The 26,289-nt window shown below is 37.2% G+C and overlaps 1 protein-coding gene across 8 annotated transcripts in view; it reads right to left on the reverse strand.

Annotated features, from left to right (window-relative positions):
- Positions 1–2,994: 2,994 nt before the first annotated feature.
- pros (prospero) overlaps positions 2,995–26,289 on the reverse strand; it is a 161,254-nt gene continuing 137,959 nt past the window's right edge. For 3 of the 8 annotated variants that reach the window (XM_066393551.1, XM_066393552.1, XM_066393553.1), the window contains 6 exons: positions 14,139–15,992; positions 13,700–13,996; positions 11,035–11,310; positions 10,121–10,302; positions 5,568–5,727; positions 2,995–4,057 (listed from right to left, as the gene is read on the reverse strand). In XM_066393551.1, the coding sequence (XP_066249648.1) occupies positions 3,878–4,057; positions 5,568–5,727; positions 10,121–10,302; positions 11,035–11,310; positions 13,700–13,996; positions 14,139–15,908 (2,865 nt within the window). In that variant the 5' untranslated portion in view covers positions 15,909–15,992 and the 3' untranslated portion in view covers positions 2,995–3,877. Of the gene's footprint in view, positions 4,058–5,567; positions 5,728–10,120; positions 10,303–11,034; positions 11,311–13,699; positions 13,997–14,138; positions 15,993–16,064; positions 16,169–26,289 lie in introns of those variants that run through there. The other 5 variants (XM_066393558.1, XM_066393554.1, XM_066393555.1 and 2 more) reach the window with 5 other exon arrangements.

Consider the following 26,289-nt stretch of genomic DNA (forward strand, 5'->3'; position numbering starts at 1 on the left):
TTTTCGAACGATGAAAGGAACAATTTTTTAGTAAAGAGGCGGGAGCAGGCGCCGCAGCGGCGGGTGACCGAAATATTAAGCCGAACAGTGATTTTTTTTTGACCATCAGTAAAACCAAAACTTCTTATAGTTTATGTGTGTGCATACGATACCAAATATTCATCGGAACTTAAAACCTCGGAAATACGAACGGCCAAAGTCTGTTGATACATTATTATTTATAAACCTTAACGTTAAAATTAACTGGCGCCCAGCCCTAGCCGGGCTCAACATAACCTTAAGAGGGGTACCTACCTAAAAAAGGGCATGGTTGCCTACGCTACTGCCCCGTCCCTTCATTTCCAGGGGTCGGGGCTACGGAGCGACCTCAAAAATTACTTTCACAGTCTCATCCAGAGTTAATTAGGTAGTTCTGAGTCAGTGGTGGCCCCGCCTAAAGCGGGGCTCAAAGAAGTTTATTTGGCTGGCGGGGCTTCAGCCCTTTTTAGGGCCAAAGCCAAAATTCATTGCATTAGTCAAGTATCGGTTAAAAGTTGTCTGATTTATATTTATCGGTAATATGAACGTTAAAACCAACAGTAACTTTTTGAGGTCTTGATTGTTAAGGTCGAGGGAAACTTGCCCTTATGGTGCCTCTGACTTGAGGCACGCAAGGGCAAGTTTACCTCATAGTCAAGTAAAAATCTGCAGGAGACCTATACGAACAACACCGTCTTCATCATAATAATTTTCAAATAAAGCACTTGGGTATTCTCTTCATGATCCCTTTTTTGAGAGCATGCTCCGGGATCCCAAAAGTTTGTACTCAGGTTGGTACCCGATTCGCTATTTTTACATTAGTTTCGAAATAATCACCTTGTCGCGGTGTGTTTACACTAAATGGTTAAGTCCTATTGTATGGAGGAAAGCTTATATTTACACAATGGTACACGTTTTAGCGCTTATCCGGCCAATTTCCCAGTTTTCCAGAATGTTCTCCAGGTTAATAACGGACCTAGGGTGCAGAAGTTGTTTGTGGACGACCTTGCTTAAGGTCTCAGTTTTGTTTTTACCTTAATGTTTATTACCTTTTAGCACCAAATCCAGATGCTATCCAGAAGCAGAGCTCAGGAATTGTACCATGCTAATAAAAATCACTGAACAAGACAAATTTTTAAAATAACATTGAAATATAATCGTTCTGTTGATTGTCCACTTGCCACGATTTTAATGTGTTAGATTTCAAAATATTAAATATAGTGACGTAAAATTAACATTATTTTATAGCATTTGAAATTATTCTTATTTGCGCATTAACCAGACACTTCTTGCAATGTGGTAGTTTAAAACATCATAATATCATTATTTTCTGCTATCACTTTGTAACACCGATAAACACAACAATTTGATAACTTTTTTTTATTATTACTAATTTGCTGGTCTTGCTATTTGGCATTGGGATTGTTTGGTGTCTTATTCTTGAGTTCTGGTGTAATCCCTTTTATATCTTTCACGTAAGTGAACATTGAGTTTATTATTTATTAGAATAGTCATTGTTAGTTAATTCGTTAAAATATGGTTCCACAACAATTTCACAGTCAGTAACTTTTGCGCGGATATACGCCCATGCCTCCCATGTACGCATAAATGGGCTGCAGGTCCATATTGCTTTATAATAATATTTGGGTTTTATGGATTTATTAGATATTATGGCGGTGGATTTTCCGAAATTTGTGTGTAAATTTAGTTTGTGGAGTCAGCGCGTTTTAATTTTGAGTTTATTTCATTTCGTTTCAGTCTGTACTTTTATTAAATAGAAGTTGATGGATGTAACATAATGATGATTGAAATATTATCTTCATTGCTTCGGATATCACACAAAGTTGGAAATGGACAAAACAGCGATGGGTTTTAACCAGTGCACCAACACACAAATTATTATGGGAGAAGAAAAAATAAATTTTACATTTTATTTTTGGTTGAGTTAAAAAGAAACGTGAACCTTTGCCATGTAGTTCATACATTACTCATGCAGCGATCTATACCGTTGAATTTTAACCATGTCAATAAAACGTTAACAAAAGCATCGTTTTAAAGATATCAAGATTTATAGGTTTTATTAAAGGTTTATCTTTTATTAGCAGGTCCGAAACTTCTGGATTTGGTTCTAAATAATTTGGGCAGCATTTTGATTATTACGAAATATGGTCGGATAAACACAAGTTTCTTACAGAGACATATAAATACAGTATAGGTTTTGAAGAACCGAGCGTTTGGGATTTGAGAACCTGGAGCATTTCGGGTACTTTACAGTCGACAACGTTAAATACTCATAACTTTTTAAAAAATTCTAATAAACATCTCTACTCTTACCATAATTTATTATCATCGAAAAAACACATGTAAACGTACCGGTCATCCGAAGGCGCAAGCCCCGAGATCAACTGAAAAATCAACTAAAGGATTTGCAAACCTTCCAAATGATCAATTTTGAAAACCAACTAAACAGTTTAAAGATGCAATGAAAAGTTAAAGAAAAGAGTAATTTAATGGCAGTCTTTCGAATTTTCGGCAGTTTCGAATAAACTATCTTTTTAGGAACAGCGAAATCACTTATTTCCCGGCCTAGGTGTAGGGCGGGAGGAATCTCACTCGGGACTCAGCCTAAAAATTTGTGGTTTAAAAAACTAGAGCGGGATGTGAAGGAATACTTTGTTTTGTTAATATTTACACATTTTTGTTTTGCTTTTTTACGGTTTTCGGCCACTGTAAAGCCGCACTTCAAAGAACAGAGAAAAATTAAAAGTAAAAAAAAAATAATCTTGCAAAGTTTCGGTGATTACCTCTGGAATATTTACATGTTTAGACCGACTATTAAAAAAAATAATAAAGCAACATCAAAGATGGCAATATTGCCTCCTGTCGTAGGAATGCGCTGTGTAGGAAATGAATAAAACTTGCATGCTCTTTGCTATGTAAATACATAACAAAAATCATAACACAAAAACTCAGAACTAATAGGCAATAAAAATAATATATTTATTTATTTTATCAATAATAAATTGGTAGAACTGACTAGTTGCTTCACACGTGTCAAGGAGATCGTGTATAATATAGCAATAATAAAATAAAAATTGGCTAAAACTAAATTTAAAAATGTGCACAAAGGTGTAATAAATAATTAAAGATACCTTAAAACAAAATATTAAGCAGACATGCTACGGGGAAAAAGCAACTAGCCTATGGACAGGAATATAGAAAGGGGCATATCTACTTAATACTTAAAAATGCAACAAGAGGGCCCCTCAGTGTCAATCGAGGCAGTGAGGGGGCCTCACCGTTGTCAGGAAGCTGTCAAATAACTTTGAAAGCCCACTAACAAAACTGATAAAAAATTAAATATACAGCGACTAGCAAAAAACATATTTTGATATAATACCTCAATAAACTTTGGTCAGAATCATAATATATTAATTTCGTATATATACAGGGTCATATATACAGGGTGCGTTAGCACGGTTTACAGTGGCTCGAGGCAACGAAAAACGGAAGCCAAAACTCAAGAAAACGAATCACGTTGATGCAGATTTTGACCTTGCTACCTGCTGGCTTGGTACATAAAGAAAAACCACATGATTATTACTTCTACCCAGTGTACGTTGAGGATTGCTGATTGGATGCACTGTTCGCCAACGATTCGGCGCAAAATAATCCAGTCCTGCCAACTTAAGCAACACTAACAATAGTCCGATTAATTTGACAGTTGACAGTCTGACTAGCAGTGTTAAGTCACCGATTCGAGCTTTCGGCAGCGCGAATCCCCCTACTTTTAGTACCAAAGACAGGGGTGAGAGGGCGCCGCAGGAACGGGAGGCTTTTCTCCGGACTCGCAGGACGGTCACTCCAGTTGCTCTAGGAAGTTGGGCGACTTGAAATACTCTGGCACTGGATCGTCCATCCTGGAGATTATTTTGTAGATGGATTTTTTCCAAGATTGTTCCGCATCCCGACCTTCCTGGATCGCTTTGAAGAATTCCCTGAGGGTTTGTTCCACGACAAACCTGAAGTTTGAGGGAACCTGGAAAAAAAGTCAGTTTATGTAAATAATTCTGATATCGGTGAGTATTCAAAGTAACTATAAGTTAGCTCAAGTTAGTTAAAAATGATTTTTGGCAGTAAATAATTAAGCGAGATCAAATATTTAACTACAAGTAATTCAAAGAACTACCAAATTTCTAAGTTTATCCTTTAAACTATGATTTTTTAAAAATTTGAATGCGAAATGTTAGACACAGTAACGTAAAGTTAACTTTACTTTAGTGTTAGTATTTCAAATGTTTTTAATTTCTATGTTAACTAGAAGTTTTTGCAATGTTGAAATTTAAAATATCGTATTGTAATTATTTTATTCTATGAATTTATAACGTTAATAAATGTCTCAATTTTATAACAACTTTAATTTTGCCGTTTCCTTCTTCGCCTACTTTCACTCTTTTTCAGAGTTTCGGCAGGTTTCAGAACCTGGCTTTGGCGCTTAGTTCTTTGAGAGTGGCTGGTGATATAGTTTTGCTGCTTGGTATTAGTAGGTGCTTGTGGCGAGTTCGGATCTTCTATATAACACGAACGACAAATTTTGCATTTTATTTCCAATTATGGAAAATGGAAATATAAATATGTGAATATATACCATGTGTTTTTAACATTACCCATGCAACGTTCTATAAAGGTGAATTTTTACTATGTTAATAAATCATTACCAAAAAGAACGTTTATTATAGATACTAACAAGAAAAATCTGAATCATCAAATACAAAGAGCGTGGAAGACTTATCCAGAGCGACATCCAGAATGTCTCAAAGCATTTACTGGTGAGCCTTTTCATTAGACTGGTGCATGCAAATTCACGATTTTCAATCACTACAAATTTGGAAAATTTGCTTGTGAATTTATAGTATAATTGCAATTTGTAGGAAGGTGGAAAAAATTAGAAAAAGTGACAGATTTTTTGTAGAAAAAGTGAAAAGTCAGAAATCTCATATACTGGAAAATCTGGTTTCAGCTATTAATTAGACTCAAGGCAGAAGAACATGTTAAATTTCTACACGAGGGCACTGTTATTATCAGTATCAGCAATTTGGAGTCTGCGAACATCTGGATAAGGAAAGCATTGAAGCCTTCCAAGGAAATTTAGTAAAGATCGAGACAGCAAAATTTCTAATAAGTAAACTTATAGACAAACAATACAAGCATGTAACATGCTTTCATCATCAATCAGGGAGAAGTAATACAATTCTTGATATCTGGGATTACATTATCCCTTAAGAAAGATCAATATTGCTATGCGTAATGAAAGTCAGAACATGGAATAACTGATATAAAATACTTCGAGTTTGGGCTATCCCTGCTAATTCTCTAGGTCCACAAGCAACAAAAAAGTCTTTATAAGCAAAACAAATTTTCCGGTTTTGTTCCGTGAAACTACCCCAAGACATCTATGAAATCATAAGTGGTCGCTCATGCACGAGATCCAAATCTTAAAGCCAAAAAAGAAAAGCAAAATGCGAGAGATGTCTTTGGTTTTCACGAACCTGTGGGCCCCATACCTCGATGTGATTGTTTCTGTTGTAGTGCAGATTGAGCACCCTGTAGAGCTCGGAATCGCCTCCCACGTGCAAATCATCCGCGTTCTTCACTCCCTCAGAAACGGCTTGTCTTGCGTACTTCTCCATTTGGATATAATAAAACTCCCTGCAAAAGTAGACATTACTGGAAATTGGAACACACAGTATAATGTTGGTAAATTAGTATTTAGGGTACCACAGTGCGGTACCGCTATAGACGTGATCTTTCAATACAATTGTCTTAACATGCGGGTTTGAACTTTTAAGGGGTCAAAGAAATTGGACTTTCCATTGCACTGGAGGATTTGCATGTATATGGGTAGTTGAAGAAGTTTTGTAATATTCGAACAGTTTTACTATTCAAATATTAACTTTGAGATATGTTTATTGCAATGTGGTCAATGGTGACAAGGCATAAAAATATAGGTCAGTTCAGGTTTCTAAAAACTTTAATTTAACAATTCATGAGTTTAGGTGTTTCAAAAAAAGGAGCTCTATCGAGGTCAGTGCAGGTTAGTTCACGCTAAATCTGAAAATAATTTAAAAATTCTGGCAAAACTGATCTATTTTCAATAATAATATGTGCAATTGCCGAAAATTATGCATAAAGACTCGTTTCCCAGAAACTTTAATGCATTTTTATGGTTATGTACCAAAGAGTGAATACTTTTAAGGAAAATGACAGTAAAAATGGATAAAGGCTGTTGAATCAACACACCTAAATGAATGCTCCTGGCTTTTCCAGATTTTACCTGCGTCGCCTAGATGTGTGTGACTAGATCAAAGGGCCGCAGCTGAATGAACTTTCTGTGATAAATATATGTTCGATCCTTTCTATAGGGCATTAAACGTGAATTCAAGACGCCAGATGAAGAATTTGGGAGTTATTTGAGAAAGTTCATAATTTCACTTTTTTTGCATCGAAACGCTCCATACTTTTGCTTTACAAAACACATTTGTATGTGTATCCAAAAAAGATATGGAAAATGTGCTGATTGCCTACGAGAAAAACGAGTTTTGCCCACCCGTAATTGAATTGAAATCCAATTGAATGAATTGATTAATTTCTAAGTTATTATTTCTAGTGATTTCTACAAGCTATCGACAAAATCCTTCAATCAACTTTGAAAACGCCCTGTATTTAATTTACGTAATTTATTTATGTTGTATGTAATTGACTTCTCTTTCGACTGTAACGCCCTTTACCTCTTCCATTTGCATTTCGGAATTAATAAAACCCATACACAATACATGCATATCTTCCTATCACGAAATCTAAACCGCATTTCTCAGGTCCCAAAAACCAGCTTCCACACGTCTTGAGATCCGAAACAACCCAACCCCCCTGGGCTTGCCGTCGAAATTCCCACAGGTAAGGCACATGAGAAAACCGTTTTCTTTAAGGGCAAAAGACGTTAAATTCAAACAAAGGTCCTTCTCAGCTGCCTTTTTGATTCACCCTCCCTTTTCCGTTCGCGTTCCCATAACGTCTTGCCGACGTCTTAAAGAATAAGGCACGCGCTTCTTTAACGAACTTCGCTCTTACCTTCAAAGCTTAAGACCATCTGTTGTGTACTTTATGGAAAGGTGTTTTGAAGACCCTTTTTAAGACCTATATCTCATAAATCATGTAATTCGCTCGCGAATGAGACGACGTGGAAGTCCTTAAGTGAGGTTAATTTCTAATGAGTAAACCTATTGGGATATGTGGAAGAAAAGGGCTTCATTAAAAATAACTTAATTAAGGTCTTGAGACTAATTAGCGGGACGTTTTCTTTCTTCGCGTTCAGCCCTTTTTCTAGCCCAATCCGCAAATGAAAGAGACGCTAATTGCGGCTCGCACCACACCTTCTTAAACATATACCTAATTAATTAAAATTAAAACTTTTAAAGGCAATTAGTGATGAATGCCTCACAGCTAGGCTGGGCTTCTTTAATTAAAAGTCAGCCCTAGGGATCGATCTAGAGTGACCGGAAGCAATTTACCAGTGCGAACACCTTCGTCCCGCCCCCTTCCGCCGCCCCAGCAGATTTCTCCGCATAATTATTATCCTAATTAATTGCCTTAATTGCTGGCCTCTGATTATTGCTGATTGATAGTTAATTATTTAACCCTTTAGTCAAAGTCCGGCTTAGTGGAGATTGGCAATTCTGATTAGGACCAGAGGAATCTGCTTGGAACGCCACTGCTGGAAAAATAACCAAGAAACGCCTGATAGCTTAAAAACTAAGCCTTGACATATTGAATACGACTTTTTTAATTAACAATGACTAATTAGCGCTAACCAACTTCAAGTAACAATCGTTCCAGAAAGAGAACTTCCAATCTCGGATTGCGCCCTTTGTTCCGGCGATCTTTCCTGGATTTTTCGCGAAGTAAGTTTGCAATTTTAATTTGAGAATATACTTCCACATTGTCTCCGAGTTTTAAAAAGGGCTCTAAAAGGAAAGTTAAGATAATGAGTGAGTTTTAAGCTCTTCTGTTTATGTTTTTTAAGGCGCTTGTAGCCACAAGATCTATTTCGAACCTGTAAACTACAAATTTTCCATTGTATCATGAAGCAGGCTCTTTGAAGGGCGCAACAGTTGGTGCATTTAATAGTTAACCACAGCCATTGCATATTAATTATGCATGCACAATTGGCCTCACTGATTGCCAATCGGATTCGATCGTATATGACGGTGTTAAGGGATTATTTAAGCCCTTCGACACTTACTTGAAGTATCGAGATTCATCCCTTTGTCTGCGTAAAACTAGATAATAATTGGTGCGGGGAATCTGCGGCCCTCCGATGACTGACAATAATAAGAAGAGGCAGATGTTCAAATCAGGGAAGACCGTTAGGGAAGTGTATCGTTTCGGGGTCACTGAAGGGCCGAGGGACTGGATTTATAGCTTTTCCTTTTTTGACCCAAATAATAATTTGCACTAGAATTTGACCGTTAATGACCAATTTTTTCCCCAGAGGAGCTATCAAAATGGGAACCACTTGTTGCCACATTGTGCAAATTTCACGCTTATAAATTTCCCGACCAGCTCAACCGGATCCGTCTGATTTGAAGTTCCCTATTAAAACTTAGCAACATGGCGTTTTTGTTCTTAAAGGAGAATAAAAGTAACGTGTCTGTCAGTTTCGTTTGGAAAATAGATTAGGATTGACGTTCGTATCTGTAAGAATTAACTATCAAAATGAGAATGGCATGTGCCACTTTGTACATATCTGGCATTTATAATTTGGCAGCAAGGTGTTTTCTGTTTTCTGTCATAATGGAATAGAATTGACGTATCTGTCAGAGTAAGTTATCAAAATTAGAACATTTAGCCATATTGTTTGACAACTTCTAAATTTTCCTAAGGCTCAAACAAAAGTTAAAGCTGCAGTCCTAAGAGCCATTCGATAACCGATGTGTTTATCGCACAGTTTCAAGAGAGCGATGCAGTAATTCTAACTTAGCATGACGTTTATATATCACGTATCGAATTTAATTATGAAAATGAAAATGCCAAAATACCAATTATGTTTTATTGAATCCGATCTGAAATATTTTCTAGTTTGCTCAGAAAATTCTATTTTACATCTATCGTCAAACCGATACTAATAAAAATGAATTTGTCTGATCGAATTTCGATCAGAATCCATTTCGTTTCAGAAAATCTACTTTTAGTACTGTTTGAGATCATAATTTCTAACTTTATCGATGTTCTTTAGATCCAGGCTTAGCAGAAGGTCCATTCTGTTGAAAATCCCTGGTAATTTGCGTATGAATTTTTTTCAATTTATGGACTAAGGAAAAGTATTTTGCAAGAAGTTTGCTGTGTAATAATTAATATTTTATTTTTATCATAGCTAATGACTCACTACTTTTCATAGCCCTGACCGTGTTCGCATACCTTAGAGCTCTTAAGTGAACAATATAGCGCACTGAGTGAAATTTGTACCTATTTAGCTGGCTGAGCATCACAAGTGTTTTATCTTACTTTTCTCACATGACCGGTAATACGCAAAACTAATAAAATCCTTGACAAAAAACCTTTTTCCACCAACTAACTCTTGCCTTATCATTAAACAATTAAACACACACGACAACCTTATCTTTTGCCATATGTACACCCTAAAATGATAACAAACGACGCGAACCTGTAATTTCTTTTGATAGATCGACTCGATAAACAGCAGAAAAGGCAAAGTGCCTCCAATAACTTTTATAACATTCTTTTCCCTTTAATATTACTAAGTATAAGCACACACCAATATCGATTTTCTTATCTTATCACCCCTCTAATACACACCATCTGTTACCTGCAAGTGTTTAAACATTTATTATAAACACCCGCAACTAACGAATGTAAACAACACTACTAAGAAGCCCTTTTTAGAACGTTTTTGCTATTCTGATTGCAGAATCTTCACGAATTTTCCAAAGCACTTCGTTCTCAAAAGAACATTCTAGACTATTTCTTGCTGCTCGAACGTTTTCAAAGGTCTTCGACCTCCCAGTAGAACAATCTAGAAACTCACCTGAAGTTGGAGAACCATTTGACCAGCTGGGCAGTGTTGTTCTTGTTGAACTTGATATCCGGAAAGTACATTTTAAGGACTGCTGAGCTGGGGTACCGCACCCAGAAGAACATGAGTTTGGCCTTGCGCAGATGCATTGGCGTTAAAGTTGAGGAGTGCTCAGGAGTTAAGGAAATATTTGGCTGTGTGGCAAACAAGAGAAAACCCTGATATTGTACGTCCTTTAGGCAACCGTAAAGGAACTGCCTCGAGTTGACTTAGATCTGGTCAACGCGGAGGCCAGTTACTCCTTGGTTGGTCTAAGTATTGCCAGGTGGAGCACTGAATGGATTCAGAATCATAAACATATACAAAAAAAGAGTGTGAGTTTGAGGTTAGATCTGATGATCCCAAAGAATAGCGATTGTTGAAAGTGGGTGGGACCTTAGAAGGCAAATATTAGTAATTTCAACATAAAAGTTAAAAACGAAGGCGAGTTTCTTTTATTTCTCCATCATATGGCAGCTCTCACGCTATATTTTTCTTAGTAAATTACGATGGAACACGTGGGCGTTGCCGGCAACTTATTGAAATGCCCCCTTCGACAGTTTTTTTATGCTTGATCTTTGTCCATTTTTATAGCTTCTAAAATTACAGGGGACTTAATGACAAATAATAACTCGGCTTGTGTGTAATCTAGACACTGTGATTGTAAGGATTCCCCGATAAAAAGGATTTTTATTGAGGTTGCATTGCACTAAAGACTCCGTGCAACCTTACACCAAGAAATTAGTCCTCGATCGGCACTTAAGGGGCATGTTGCAAATAGGAAGACCTATATGGTTAAGGATTACTAAAACAAGCGGGGTTAATGTCAATCTCTGAGACTTATCGTGCTCCACCCTGCCCTCCCTCTGAGCAAAATAGGTACCTACATTCGGATTTCGCATACTCCCCGCATAGTCAGCTTTGCATAAAAAGGATATAGTAGGCTGCATCCCGTCATACGAGATGTCTCCCGAGTTGCAATCCGAGTTTCGGTCTCCGTTGTCCATGTTTAGACCTCCGGATGGACCGCGCATGTGCCCGTAGTCGGGGGAGCCTCCATGCTGCGCAGCTGCTAGAAGGGCCGGGTGCAGTAGCGTTGGGGGGTGGTGTACTGGGGGGGACTCCCTCTCCATTTTGTGCATTCGAGGTGGTGAGGAGGAAGCCTGGAAAATTCAATTTTAATAGTTAAGCTTTGGAAGCGGAACAAATTAAGAATGTGCTTAAAAAGATTTGAAGAAAAGGAGATTGTTGTTGTTTTTTGAGAATCATAATGAATCGAGGAGTCATCAAGTGAAATTAAGAATTGGCGAGACCGAGGCGTCAATGGTCTCATTCTCATATTAACAATCAAGCCTTAGTCTTGCATATTCAGACCAACACTAAAACTTACATAATCTCTGTCTTGGTCTCGTTAAATCTCACCTTGGTTTCAGTCTCTATCGTGAGTTCGAGACCGAGGCTACTTTCGTGTGGCATGATAAACTCGGTCGTTAATCTCAAGTTAGAACTACATAAGTCTATATAACTCATCAATTTTACATTGCAATTAGAGATTTCAAAAAAATTTTAAAAATACTTGCGATTAACGTAAAAGTAACCCCGAACGGTCTCCCGACAAAACGGCACGTGCGGTCAGTGGATAGTCAATAACATACCAATGTATTGGATAAGATTCGTTTGGTCTGGTAGGGAGCACTTTTATAATCATTGCATTGGAAGCATTGCACGTGCCGATCACGCAAATATCATTGTTTTGATGCGCGACCGCCCGGATTTGTTTCCATTATAGATTTTTATGAATCAGTGAAATAACTTGGCTAAAAAAAAATTCTGTTCGAGACCGAGACTTCTAAGAGGTTCTGTTACAGTCTCGGTCTCAATATCGATCTTAAAGTAAAAGTTAAGGTCTCCTCCTAGGTCGTGATCTCACGAAACTATATAGGTGTAAGTGTTCAAATACTGTCCTCGACGAGGACTATTAGCCTGCACTAGATGCGTTGCTCTTCATCTTTCCGAGATATGGACTACCTTTCATAATTATTTTTGCAAATTTGAAAGTATCTTGAAATTAAGTTTCTTCAAATGACATTTTTAAGGCTCCAGAGCCTTTACCCAAATTTTCTAAGGTCAATATAGGATCCATATCTGCCGCTGAGAACACGAAGCTGCAGGTGTAAGAGTAGTCAGGACAATTCGAAAAACACTCGCTTTGTAGGCTAAATTACCCGAAAGGAAAAATTTTGCTGTTTTTGTAGAAAGTTATATGATAAAGTTCGTTAATAGAATATTTTTGTTTATTATATATTATAGAATACATGTCCCTAATGGTATTTTTGTTTTTATCGAACAAAACTGGACATAAAATATAAAAAATTTAAGATAAAACTTGTTACAGTGTGTAGCTATAGAGTGCTTTATTTAGTAGAGTAACAGTGTAATAATTTTTTTTATCAATTTAAATCAAATTGGTTTCAAAAGAATTAAGCGAGGAGTGTTGAAAAGTTGAAACCCAATTTCTTTTTAAAAAAATTGAAAATTATATTACAGGAATCTTTATCAAAATATTTCATATAAAAAGCTTATTAAAATAATTCCAAATTTGGCAAAATTTAAGATAATTAATGAGATTCTGATGGAAATACATACCTTCAGTTTCAAATTTGATGTTTTTGTAATAAATAATGTAATTAAATGTTTGCCATAGAATTAAATTTAGAAATAATGTGTCTCTTTTATTAAAATTCTCAATACGATTTTCGATTCTTTTCCATTAATTAATACCTCATATCGTCAGGATTTAACCAAAAATTGTGATTTGGAGAATCCTGAATGATTTCCAACATGCTTTGTTAATAAAATTTTTGAACAAAAAGCCTAATAGGATTTTGCATTAAATATAGAAATTGGTTTTCAACTCTTTGAAACAGCCTGATTCAAACTCTATCTGTATCTTTTGGAACCAGTTTGATTTAAATCGTACAAAAAACAAATACTTACTGTAACGTTATCTACGCTCTTATTAAATGAGATGTGTTAATGAGAGTTAACGAGAGAACGGACAAATATAAAAATTGGCAGAAAGGCTTCGTATGAGGAAATGCTAATGTGGCGAGGAATAACCTTTAGAGCTTCCCATTTAAAACAGAGTTTCACTGAGCGAATGACTTTTAACCCGGTTTTTATGAACCAAAAACACAACTTTCGCTTTCACCGAATTCAATAACAAAAAATTATTAATAAATTGAATTATAATGGAAAATGGGTCACTAAAAGTGGTCCGATTTTTAATAAATATCAATTTTATTAAAATACCCGGTATTAATTCGCGAAAGTGAATCCGGAATCGCGTTAAAACAATATTATAAAATAAATAATTTGTTGCAAAAATATTCGTTCCAAATGTGATTTAAATTTAATATTTATTTTATGAGGGTGTCAACAAGTCGATTAATTGCTTTCAATTGCTTTCATTATTCTTGATTTATTTAAAAACCGATTTTATCGCTTTATTTGAAATGATTTAATAGAATAATTGGGAATAACAGGACTCACCTGCATCGCCATGTGATGCCCATGGCTGGGTCCATGGAAGAAGGGGCTGTAGGGTGAGAAAACCTGCGATTCGTGTAGTCCGGGGTTGGGGATCGCCACCGACGTAGGAAGGGAAACTGGCAACATCGGTGGCGGCTGGTGATATGGGGGAGGCCGTGGTGAGGGGCATGAGGGGGCACTACCATTGCTTTGGTCGATTGAGGCAGGAGACATGCCCATACCTCCATCCTGGCCCAAGATACGACTCACTGTCCTGGGAGTAATCCTGGTGTCCGTCACCTTGAACGGCAGAAAATCCTGGATTATTTATTAAGACTGATTCATTGTGACCCTTTATAGTACGGGGAATGACTAGAAATTTCATGGAGAAAGAGATTTTCAGAAAATCTTTAACCGTTAGAGATTTCCCGCCATCCCCCGTACCTCTAAATTAACATACCTTATGGCGTTTTTTCTTGGGGGCCACCACAAGACTGAGTGCTTCGTTCTGCTCTGGGGCCTCTGGTTTTTGTACACAAAACGAATGATTCATCCCGAAAAGGGGGGCCTGACTAATCCCGTGTGGAGGTTTAGGGGGCTGAAACATTGGAGGTCGAATATGAAGGTCTGATGTTTTGTGCATGTTATTGTGCACGGGCATCAAGTTAGGACCCGCGTTTCCATTTACCATATGACTGTGACAAGGGGGCGGCGGAGGCCCTTGGGGCCGCTCTGCCACTTTTGTCCTAGGTGACTTCCTATCTAACATTTGGGAAGCCATCATCAGATCTTTGTTTAGCTGCTCGGCGGCATTAGCCGCATCTTTCGACCGTTTTTGATGCACAAATCGCGACAGTATTGAATCGATTAAGTTAGACAATGAGGCGGTTATTTCATTTTTGAGGGCATCAGCTAGGCCCTCCAAGTCGCTGCCCGTAGGGGTGGCAATACTCCGCACCATTTGCAGCCGATCGGTGATGTGCTCAGAGGGAGGCTTTGGAGTGGGTGGCTGGATCGGAGGTGGAGGTTGCTGTTGCTGCTGGTGCTGGAGCTCAGCGACGGCCGCAGCCTCCTTCGCTAGCCGAGCTTCTTGTTCAAGGAGCAGTTTGTGTCCGAGGTACATGGCTGCAGCGTTGTTCATATGGTGCGGGGCATGTAGCAGTCCGTTGTGGAAAGGAGGGCCCGGAGGGCTGATCTTCAACTTGCTTACCTCCTGGGCCAGCGTAGGGGTCACTTGCGTAGGAGTCGGGGAAGACGTGTTCGTAACTGGAGAGGGTGGAGGCGATCTCTTGTTACTCAGCTCACTATCACTAGGTATTTCCTCAATTTCCTGGCTCTCCTCAGAGCCTTGCTCCACCCTCGTGCACAACTGCATATATTTCTGTTGCATCTCTGCCAACTGTTCTTGCATAGTCCTCAATTGAGATTTGAGCAAATTTTTCTCAACTCTTTTCTGTTTTATAGGTTCAGTTTCATCGTCTTCGTCGTCGATATATCGCTCAGCGTTACTGTCGTGCTGTTGTGGCTGATACAGCTTCCGCTTCTTGCACCCATTCACCTGGGGCGGAGCGGGACTGGACCTCATACCTGACACAATGTTTTCCACCCGAGCTTTCTTTGCGTCCTCAGGTTTGGCAGGACTATTGGGCTCCACCTTGGGAGACGGCAGAGAATCTGTTTCCATTCCATTCATGGCATCCTCTAGCTCAGCCTGTTGTCTGTTATCCACTCCAGCATCGGCCAGGCATTCCTTCATGGCGGCCTCAGCCTCAGTCCTCTCGGGGCTGGCTTTAGGTTCGTTGTTGTTGTTGTTCATGATGTGGTCTTGTCCGTGTTCTAGGGTGAGCAAGTCGTGTTTTCGCCCTTGCAAGATGTCCCGCAACATGTGGTGGGCCAGAGCCTCCCCCGAGGGAGGACTGGCGTCACACCGTATCACCGAGTCCTCACTGTCACCTCCGTTTTCGCTCTTCTGCCTCGCGAGCAGATCGTTGAGCATTTTGGCGGGCGCGAACCCCGGTCCGAAAAGACCGAACTGTTGGTGTTGGGTAAAAATGGCGCTGTATAAATTACCACTGGAGCCTAAAAAATTCGGTCGCGAACTGAAATTCGGGATCGACGAGTACGAGTTACGCGGTTCGCCGGCGTCCACACGTTGTCTGGTTCTTTTAGTTTTCTTCAAGAGCTTATCTGTATACAAGCCAAATTCTGTCTCCTCCTCCGATGACATCATAGGTTGGGGCGTTATTGGTCGTCCAGGTGCCCCCTCCAGAAAGCCGAGAGTCCCCACTTTAAGAATAGTTGCCCATGTCAATACCTGAAACGAGAAAATAAAGGGTCTCGTCACGGAATCGTGAAAGCGAAAAGAGGGGTCTTAGTTTGCGATCACCTGCCTTCGTAGTCGACACAACTGTTGCGGCGGTTGCCGCGTCAGTTGTCGTCGAGAAAGCTTCGCCGAGGGAGCTTCGACTCGCTGTGCTTGGGCCCTAAACAGCGATCCGCTGAGCAACGCGAGCGAAAGCTTACTCCAACAATATACCTCGTTTGCATTTAGCTAATAAGGCAATGTTTGCAATCATTCGTCAATATATCAGCTGCATATACAAGAAAACTGAACCATATGATATAACATCATTTAAACAATTTTTGCTGCGAGCGTGAGGTAAAGCGGCTGTACCGCACACCGCTGAAAGAAGCACTCGCATTCTTACAACAAAAAGTTTTATTGCACGAAAATCACAGTGATAGATTTTCAGGAATTTTTGTGGGCATTTAACTTTGGCACGAGTGCGTAAAGTGTTTGCGAGGTATTCTACAGCGCTTTAATATTTTACAGCATTTCTTTTTACGTTTTCAGAGTTTTACAGTTGACTATCTAAAAGTAAAGATTTCAATCTACTCTAAACTAAAACTCAAAGAAGCAATTATTAGAAGTCGAAAAAATAAATTTAGGTTTCAAGCTGGTCAAGAAACACCTGTCGAAAGACGTGATAAAAACTAAAGTAAAATCGAATTTCTTCTATTCTTCCGAAAAAAAATCGTCCGAATTTTTCTAATCTGTCGTGTCGTCAATTTTAGTTAAATTATGTGCGAGGTGAAATTAATAATATTGTCATCTATGTCGATATATGTACTTTCAGCATAAAAACAACAAGTTTGTTGAGTAGAAAAACTCGAAATTAAATAATGTATTTGGGCTACTTCAGCATGTCGGGAAATCTCCGGCAATAAACAAGAGTAATACTGCACTGAAACATGTGGATTTGACATTGAAAGGGTTGTTTACATCCAGTTTGATCATAAAGAGTCTTTATGATACTCTTTTGCGGCCATAAACTGATTCATTATGGTTCTATTACAAGAAGTCAGACAAAATTATAAATTCTACTAAAATAAAGCAGTTAATATATATTTACTGTAGAACTGGCAATGACTGAACAAAAATAAATTTCTTTTAAGAAGTGATAAAGTGTTCTGGACGTACATATTTTCACTCTTACTTAAAAGTCAAATTATTATTAAATGAACATGAATCGAACATACCATGTTGAACTAAAATTTTGCTAGCATCAGTAACATATGTCATTTTATGACAGGTCGCCATTAACATCAACTTTCGTTTTTAAACTTTTTGTTTGCCCCTGGTATACCAAAAGAATTTTGAAAATTTGACTTAAGATTGCTTTATTTTTGAAGTAGTCGCGACAAAACTATATCGATTACATCCTGACATCAGTTTTTGATAGATAATAATAAATAGTCACGAATAAACAAAGCATGAAATTTAACATAAATAGCCACAAAATAAAACAGATTATTGAAGAAATTACGCAAAAAATGAGATTTGGTATTGAAATGCGCTTTGTCCATTTATTCCAGATATTAACTTTGCCTCACGTACTGTGTTATTTTACAATTCAAATGTGAAAAAATGTATAAATGAATGATGAAAAAAATTCTTCGAGGTCACAAAATAACTAAAAACAAATAAAAATTTTGATTATTCTGTTAGGACACATTTTTTTGAATTTTTTTAAAGTCAAAAATGAACAAAAAAAGAATTTTAAAAATACTTTTTTGCATTCTGCAGAAACCTGAACTAAATTTATTATTGATTTCATATGAAAACTGCAGTTTAATTATTTTTACAAATTTGGAAAAGGGGATATTGCTAGAAACTAAAAAAATGCTGTAAAATGTCCTGCGAGAACACATTTACTTTCTCAAGTTTTATTAATATCCTTTTTTCCAAATTTGGTACAATGATTAAAATACAATTGTCAATCCCAGTTCTGGAGGGGAATACCTCTAAAGCACCTCCTAAACTGCTTCGCATACATTAGGGATTATCCTGTATAAATACATGTGTTAATTAATGTTCAAAAGTTCCTACTTTGGAACGTAATAAAATTTTACTTCTATATTTGTTAAAATGGTCGCAATCTAGGCTATGACGCTGATTTAGATCCTTCAGATTCAGAAGCTCTCCTGAAGGGAATTTAAAGCACAATGTAACGAATCTTCTAAATTATCCTTAAATCAAACCCAAAGTCATCAATATTCCACCTTTTCAAACCAAACAATTCAACTACAAAGAAATCCGGAAATCTCCCCTATCCCTTTCAAATAGCACGCCAAGAAGTACCCATTGTTAGGGCAAAGAAACCATACTGGTACGTGAAGATTTCCCAAACTGGTTCCCACGAGAATCTCCTCGACAGCTTTTTAATTCCGTTTAAGTAAAATTTATCTTATTGATCTATTTATAATAAGTCTGGCGATTTTGTGCCAGGAAAATGGTGGTGGTAACAATACCATAACGAGGGCCCAATGGTTGTAATTTGGAAATCCGTAGCCTGTGGGGTTATTAAAATTGTCTGGATACAAAGTATTACAAAGCTCGATATTGATTGGCCGAAACTTGAATAAAAGCTCGCAAATCGGAGCTTTATGTGTAAGGAAGAAAAATAAGAAGGTTATTATTTTCATGCATAGGGTGCACTTATTGTGCAACGGCTACTAATGATCGAGGGCAGTTTTCACTTTACAATGAAGCTCATTTTAGGGTTTGATAATAATTTTGTATACTCTATACATCGATTGCATTTTTAAAAAATGGAAAAAAAAGTGGAGAAGGAGGAGCTCTAAGCACCACAAGAAGAACTGACGTGAATGAAACTAAAGAGAAACTGAGGCCTACATGTGTTAGTGTAGGCAACCACAAAGCTTTAAATAATAAGATTTGAAACCAATTTGGCAATTTCTCTTTATTATTATTCCTAAAGGCGTCACGTTTCTCATTCTAAAGTGCCAAAGTACTAATGGCAAAGCTTTTAGGAGACGGTGCTTTACCATGTTGGCATCATTAACACACATGTCTGATACTCATGACTAATGTTAAAACACTTAGCTTAAGCTTGGGTTTTGGCATCATTGACAATGATTAAATCCAATTAAAATGCGATATATAGAAATTACTTAATTTGATTCCATGTCACTCCTGTTTATGTTTTAAAGGTGATTACGAGTTAAAAAGCTCCCCAGGCGTGCTTTTTCGTGTAAAACGGTGCCATATGGCTTTGGTGGAAAGATGATCGATTTAGCTGAATTTCTCATGGAGTGTGTTAGTGCCCATCTGTCACGAAAAGTCGTCGTTGCATCGGGCTTATGTGGTGAAATTTCTATCATTGATCCCTTTTTCATTACAGCTTTTATGGAATTTGACCAATAGTTCCAATATCAGAGAATTGGTATAATTAAAGCGGGACGAAATAAGATATTAGTCTTTTAAAAAAATCAGTTTATCTAATAGTCTAAAATCAGATACTCTAAATGAATTATTTATAAATGGAAAATGCAGGTATACAATATACCACAATGGGTTTCGGCTTATATGAAATAAATGCACATAATATTCATAAATTAATAATGCAGAAAAGGCATAATATCTGTCATGAAAAGTCGGAAAATATTAATAATAATTTATATAAAAAAGTTCTAGTAACATTTAATATAACAATATCTCAATTATCAAACAGTTCTGCATTTAAAATAATATTTCATTTGCAAGGTAGGTATGTTAGTTTTCAAATATGAATGGCGGAAACATCGATAATTTCTATAGTCTTTGGGTTATGGTTGACTCAGCAACAATCCGTATTTAACCCATTTCAAGATACGTGTTCTACCATAGAAAGCACACAAGCCATGTTAGAATACCTAGTTATTTTTAGATAAATTTAGTTACTTTGGATAAAAAACAAAAATCGAATATAACAACCTCTATTTCTATAATTTAACTGCAACAACAATCTAATGTGCACCAAGAATACAAGTCGGTATTTGTTTTCTTTTTCTGTATTGCTGAAAAGCGGCTAAAAAGCGTTATGGGCCGTATTAGAAAAATTAATTTTGGCTACTTTTAGAGAGTGATGAGATGAGTTAGAGATGTGATAAAAAATATCAATGAAGTATAATTTTTAAGGCTAAATAGGGGAAAATTGGTATAATTAAAAGACGCAAATATTCCTTTTTATGGTTTTATAATATAAAGTGATAAACCTTTATTAATTAAAACCGACTACTAGATGAGTTTCATTTTCTAACGAATTATGAAAGTTATGAAAAATTTTATGTGGATACCTTTGGTTCATCTCTCAGTCAATTAATGGACTCAATAGCAATAATAATAATAATATTAATAATAACCGTAATTCATCATGTATAGTTGTGTCAGAGGTTCATATCGCTCTTAGAATTAATGTTAGAGCATATTTTAAAATTATAGAAAAATATACAAAGTGTCTCAGAAAAATGTAGCGTTCCTGAATAATATTTTTTTTCCAACATTTATTATTTATCAATATCATTTTCTAAATGGTTCTATCAGAGATTTCGCGGAAATTTCTAGGAACCTATCACAGCAATTAAAAAAAAAAAGTAATTCATGTTGTGGTAGTTTTTTTTAAAATTAAGTAAGAACGTTCAAATTGTTATTTTCTACCTCAAAGAGTTGCAATCTATAACCTCTGTACCATGAAATTTCTATCTTTCCTTCCAAGATACTTCTTTCTTTATACTTTATAGGAATTGCTAAGAAATCACCCACAGATCGCAAGGAAATCAAAATGTATATTGAGAGCATTTTATTAAATAGGTATGCTATTTTTTTAGACTCCCTGTGATTCCCCTATAATTTTAAAATATGCGCAGTACTTGCTTATACAACTTTTGTGTTTACCTTTCCTTTCAATCTCTAACGCTAAAAGTGATATTGTCCTTTAAAATACTATTGGGATACCTTATATACGGGGCGCAAGTTAAGGAAGTTTAAATTTGTCTTTCAGTTTCTTCTTCCTTCAGATATTTTAGCCTCTCATAGCAATGATGTTTAAATGGACCATTAATTTTTCTTTTCTTTCCTTTTTTTATTACGGCCCTGGAAAATATTTAGCGGGTAATTTCTATTACCAATTCATTCATGTCTGTCACGTTGACATTCCACAATGATTTTTTTTATTTGTGTTTTATCGCGTCTAACAGGAGGTCGCACGATTTCCCATCAGCTTGTTTAATTCCTTTGCAATTACGAAAAGAATAAACCGAATCAAACAACCAAGTGCACATACTTCCACGTCCGGCCTGGTTCCGCTTCGCCCTCATAAGCACCCATAAGGCACCATATGATCGAATTTTCTTAGTCCCCATCCCATATACCACCGTCTGTATTGCGTGGGAACCCCAGATCTTACAGGGTGATCGTTTCGCGTGACCGGACGACCGGAAGTCACCGGAAATAGCGCTCACGCTTATCTTTTGTTACACTATGCGGTTATTCCGTGACTTATGGCGATTCCAAACACCTGTGGTCACTCTGTATGATAGAGTGATGGGAAAGTGTTTTAAAAAGAAACCCCTTTCTAAGGGAATGTTCAGATATTAATAGGAGAGGGGACCAGGGAGGGAAAGAATGATGAAAAGTACGTGTACTTGAGCAGTCTGGCGCTTTTGTTTTAACCCTCTAAGACGGTGTATTGAAAGGGGAAACACGGCAAATACGCAAACTTACCCCTCGGTTGGTAAGAATACGGTGCATATAGAGAACGTATACTTCACGGATTCATTTCGCCCTTTTCCTTAATTAACGAGAGTGGCTCTGGATGATGCAAAAAAGAACGGGGCTTTCTTGCAGGATTTTAGGAAAAAATTAAAAATTAAATTAAGGATGACGAATTCGGTGGCAATACAAAACTTTAAATGCTTCTTCCGTTTTCTTTATTTCCAGGAGCGGATAAACATCGTTAAGCCAAGTGCGAATGTATGACGCGAAGTCATCACTTTAACTGACACGCTAATTAGCTCATTTATTGTTGTGCATTCATGGCTCGAAATTAGAAAATTGCCACTATTATCTATCTGCAAGGAGGAAAACACCGTGGGGAATGCCTTAATCGTTTTGCTTGTGGCTCCCCCCATTAGTTCGAAAGATCCTCACGATGGAGTTGTTTGCAACTGGCATATAAAAAAATAATGTAGATCGTGGCATATTAATAACTTCCGTTTTGGTAATGTCTATTCTGAAATTGTTGTGGCAGAGAAAGGTTGAACTAATTAAACAGTTAAGAGGCGACAGCGGAATTAAGGCGTACAAAGCCATTTTTGCTGGTTTTTCTCATGTCCAGGCATTTCCTGATTAGCATTAAGATAATTTATTTCATAGAAAATTTAGCTAATGAATATTCCAGTTTTGTTCGGCTCGTTAAGAACTTTAATGGCTACAAGCACTACATCCAATTTACACTTCTGTCTCAACATATCCCAAAAACATATGAATCCCATTTGGCTTTTTCATTCATTAGTAAATGCACGAATCAATAAAAAAAAAGACTAAGCATGGAATCGCAACTTATTTTTCAGTTCTAGAATTATTTCAAATAATAATTCAAGTTAAGCGACCTATTTACCCTCTGCGCTAAATAGATAAGAACTTGAGAAGGTATACGTGGGAACATGACTCAGTACAGTCGGCCTCAGGGCTTTGATTTGGGCGGATCAAAGCGCAATACCGACAGAGCCCAAGAAGTAGGTAAAGTCGAGTTATCAAGGACTTATTCGGGCGTTTAGCTAAATAACTTTTCTATCACCAATTTTTCGATGTACCAATTCTATGATAACAGAAATTCGGAGGTTGAGCTTCATGTTATCTAATTTACAGACAAGGTTATGCGTCAATTAAAGCGTTTCTATTAATTACAGACGTGTTTCATATGACTGCGATTACTTCAACTATTGGTTTAGTGCGAAAAACACTTGAATTACTAATTAGTTGTTAACCGACAGCTGTCGCTACTTAGCTGGACATTGAAAAACCAATCTTAAGGGACGATTTCCTCAAGTTTTTATTTACTTTAGTATGAACGGAATTTGCTTTCATCAATTTAAATGAACTCCCCAACGAAGTATGACTGTCCTTCTATCGAAAAAAACCTACGTCATATCCTTTACGCCACACTTGGGGAACGTGCCAAGAGAGTACCATGAAATTAGCGTTTTTTAGAGTATTGAAACAACTGTCTGAATCAAATCAGTACGACCCTTAATCACACTACACTGTGGGTGCCCACCTACCCATACATCCTAAAAGAAAAAAGTTTCCGCTATTATTATTATGATCAAGGTAGTACCCTTAAGAAGGCAATACATTCCCTTTAACACGTATTTTAATGCTTGTTCAGTGAGTTTGGCCTTGACTTATATAAAATTTCTAGGAAGACGTATTTTAAAGCAGAATATCACAGGTATCTGGGCAGTACCGCTGAAATTCACACAACAAGTACCGGATATAAAACAATAAAAGGCTCATCTCCGGCGGACAATCACACCTCGTGACGCAGAACTTCCGTCGTCAAACCAAAGCAGGGACCTAATTTGGTTACCTGATACTCAAATCTTTTCCGACGGAGACACGGTACGATGGCGGTACTTTCGGAAGTCACTTAGTTTTTTGCCTGTTGTGTAATTTTATTGAAGGCACGTGTTTGGATTTTTACTCATTTATCTTGTAATATTATAAATTATAATGTCAGTGCTAAATTTCTGAGTGCTGGACACCTACCACACAAAATTTGACTCTAAACATCTAACTTCGTTCATGTACCAGATTCGACCACTGCCAAGGTCGAATAACTTTTAATAGTTTTTTAGATAAACAACGACTGAAATGGCATCTTCAGATTAACAGTCAAATTAGTTTTATTAGTATGTCAAAAGTGTCAACTTTCATTTGTTTACGTCACATACGTCACTCATTCTGTCATTATTGAAGTTGACGGTCAAATTAAAAAATCTCCAAACAAATTCAATATGACAAGATTAAATATTACGGTAGTAATTCACCAATAAAAATAAATCAAATATTGCTTCGGAGGGAATAGTCCCGGTCTTTGTGTCCTCGGAAATTTTTTAGGAAAACAAAGCGCTGTTAATGTGCAGGTCTAAATTATATTTGACAGAGTTTAAAAGACCAATTTAAGAACAATTAGTTTTAAACATAACAATCCTGATCATAATACAGGACCGTACAAAGGCCAAAAAAAAAATTGATGACATTTTCAGTCGTGATACCGCGGGACGCGCGGTTAGACTGTAAATTAAAAGAGTTCCTGATTTAAAAAAAAGAAAAATTCAGGTCCGTATTTTAAAAAAGCAAAGTGATACCAACAGTTCTGGCGTTAAACGTTATTACGCAGAAGTAGATAAGTCGCTCTCGGCGGATAAAAAAAAATATAATTTTCTTCATTAAGCATTGTTTGATTAGACTAACACGTGTTGAAATAAATATAAATTGATGAAATTTCTGAGATATTTCACTTGATATTTCAAAAATTTAAAACAGTGTGCCCGTACTGTAAAAGGCATACTAAATTTTCAGAAAAACGATCTCCATGGCGCCGCACAAAGCAGTTTGATTACAGTTTTGTTTATGTTCCAATGTTTCTGGTCCTCCAAGGCCAATTAAATGCTTAACAATCTCAAAGCACCCGAGTCAAATTAGTCAGTCTCAGATAAGGCAGTACCAAACCGCAAGTGATTCAGTTGCAGAAGATATAGAAGTCTTGTAAGCAGGAAATGCGGTGTATCGATAACCAGAGGACAATGAATGAACATGAAACATTAAAGTGGTACTTATTGTTGAGCAATTTCGCGTAACCACCACACGCAATACTAAACAGGGTTAAACGACATTCTGATTACACGCTTGGGGTGCGTTTACTGTTAATATTTCAACGCACCGAGTCTGGCTGCATGGGTAGATACCAGACCGTAATAAGTACTAATAACGATTGAATTAAAAAAGTACGGACATCCTGATGATGATGGAAGTCTGAGAAAATCTGTGCAAAGGAAGTGCATAATGAGGAAACAAGGGAGCAGAAGGAAACGGCATCGAGGTGGATGTGTGACAAAGACTGATGTACAGGCAAGATTTAAATGCATATATACCAGGCTCGCAAAGGGACTAATTGTCCTGGTGGAGCTCAATCAAGTATTTAGGTTGTACTAATCATTGGGGTCTGGTAAATTGTACGTATAACTATTGAAAGCGAAAGGGAAACCTGCAATTTGGGTCACATTGGAAGGTAACAATTCCATAACTTTTTATTCATTTCTCTCAGTGTAGAGCAGGCCTCGGTCTTAACAAAAATACACTTGTGTGGCGACGACCGACGAAACTTTTTCCCAACCTATTCACGAGATGAAGAAATCACATTTTCCACTCGAGATGTGCAGTGGCGTTCCCTCCACCCCCCTCGCCTCCTGCACTCCGCCCGAACCACTTACAACCCTTTCAGTCTTAACTACTCGTTGCGAAGATGGTGCAATGCTTTCAACGAGGAATAAGGAATATTCATTCTGCTTTGCATAAGGCATATAAAAGAATCTGTTTTCAATTTAATGAACGACGTCGCCGAGATTTATTTAATGAAGGAAAAAGTGTGACCGAAACTTGGCAGCGTTGTACCGCAATGCCGGACTGCTCTAATTAAAAAATCTATGTATGTTCATATCTTTAAATAGCAGTAAGGGTGTAACACATCAAACGCTAAAAGGGCGAACTTTTTCAATAGGCTGACCCTTGGCGTGTGTTCTATTCGAGAGAAAAACTGAATGCTCTCTTTAGGTGCCCTGGAAAACATGCAGCTAGCTGCCCTTTTGATTTTTCACTTCCTATACTCCTAATTAGCTCATACATGCATCCAAGCTGGACTTTAATGGGTTTCCTCAAGAATTTATCGATTTCAACGCCATTAAATTATTAACGAGCTTTGAATTTGAAAAATCTCGCAGTTATCTGGACAAGAACGTTCAGCGTGGAAAAGCAGATAATCACCCGACTATAATTTGATAATATTTAACAACGAAATTCTGTTCAGAGTCATCATTTCATCACACCACCTCTGTTAAGGGTTCGGACTCCTTCGTTTTTCTTTTCAGAGTGGATTCACTTGCAATATAATAGAACCTATAAACGACCACTGTAATTTTATCTTCGAACTTCGAGTAGGGTTGTAAAATGTCCGGTCAAGAAAATATATTTTACTTGTCCGAATATT

The sequence above is a fragment of the Euwallacea similis genome, chromosome 9 (genome assembly GCF_039881205.1).
Source record: "Euwallacea similis isolate ESF13 chromosome 9, ESF131.1, whole genome shotgun sequence".
NCBI lineage: Eukaryota > Metazoa > Arthropoda > Insecta > Coleoptera > Curculionidae > Euwallacea > Euwallacea similis.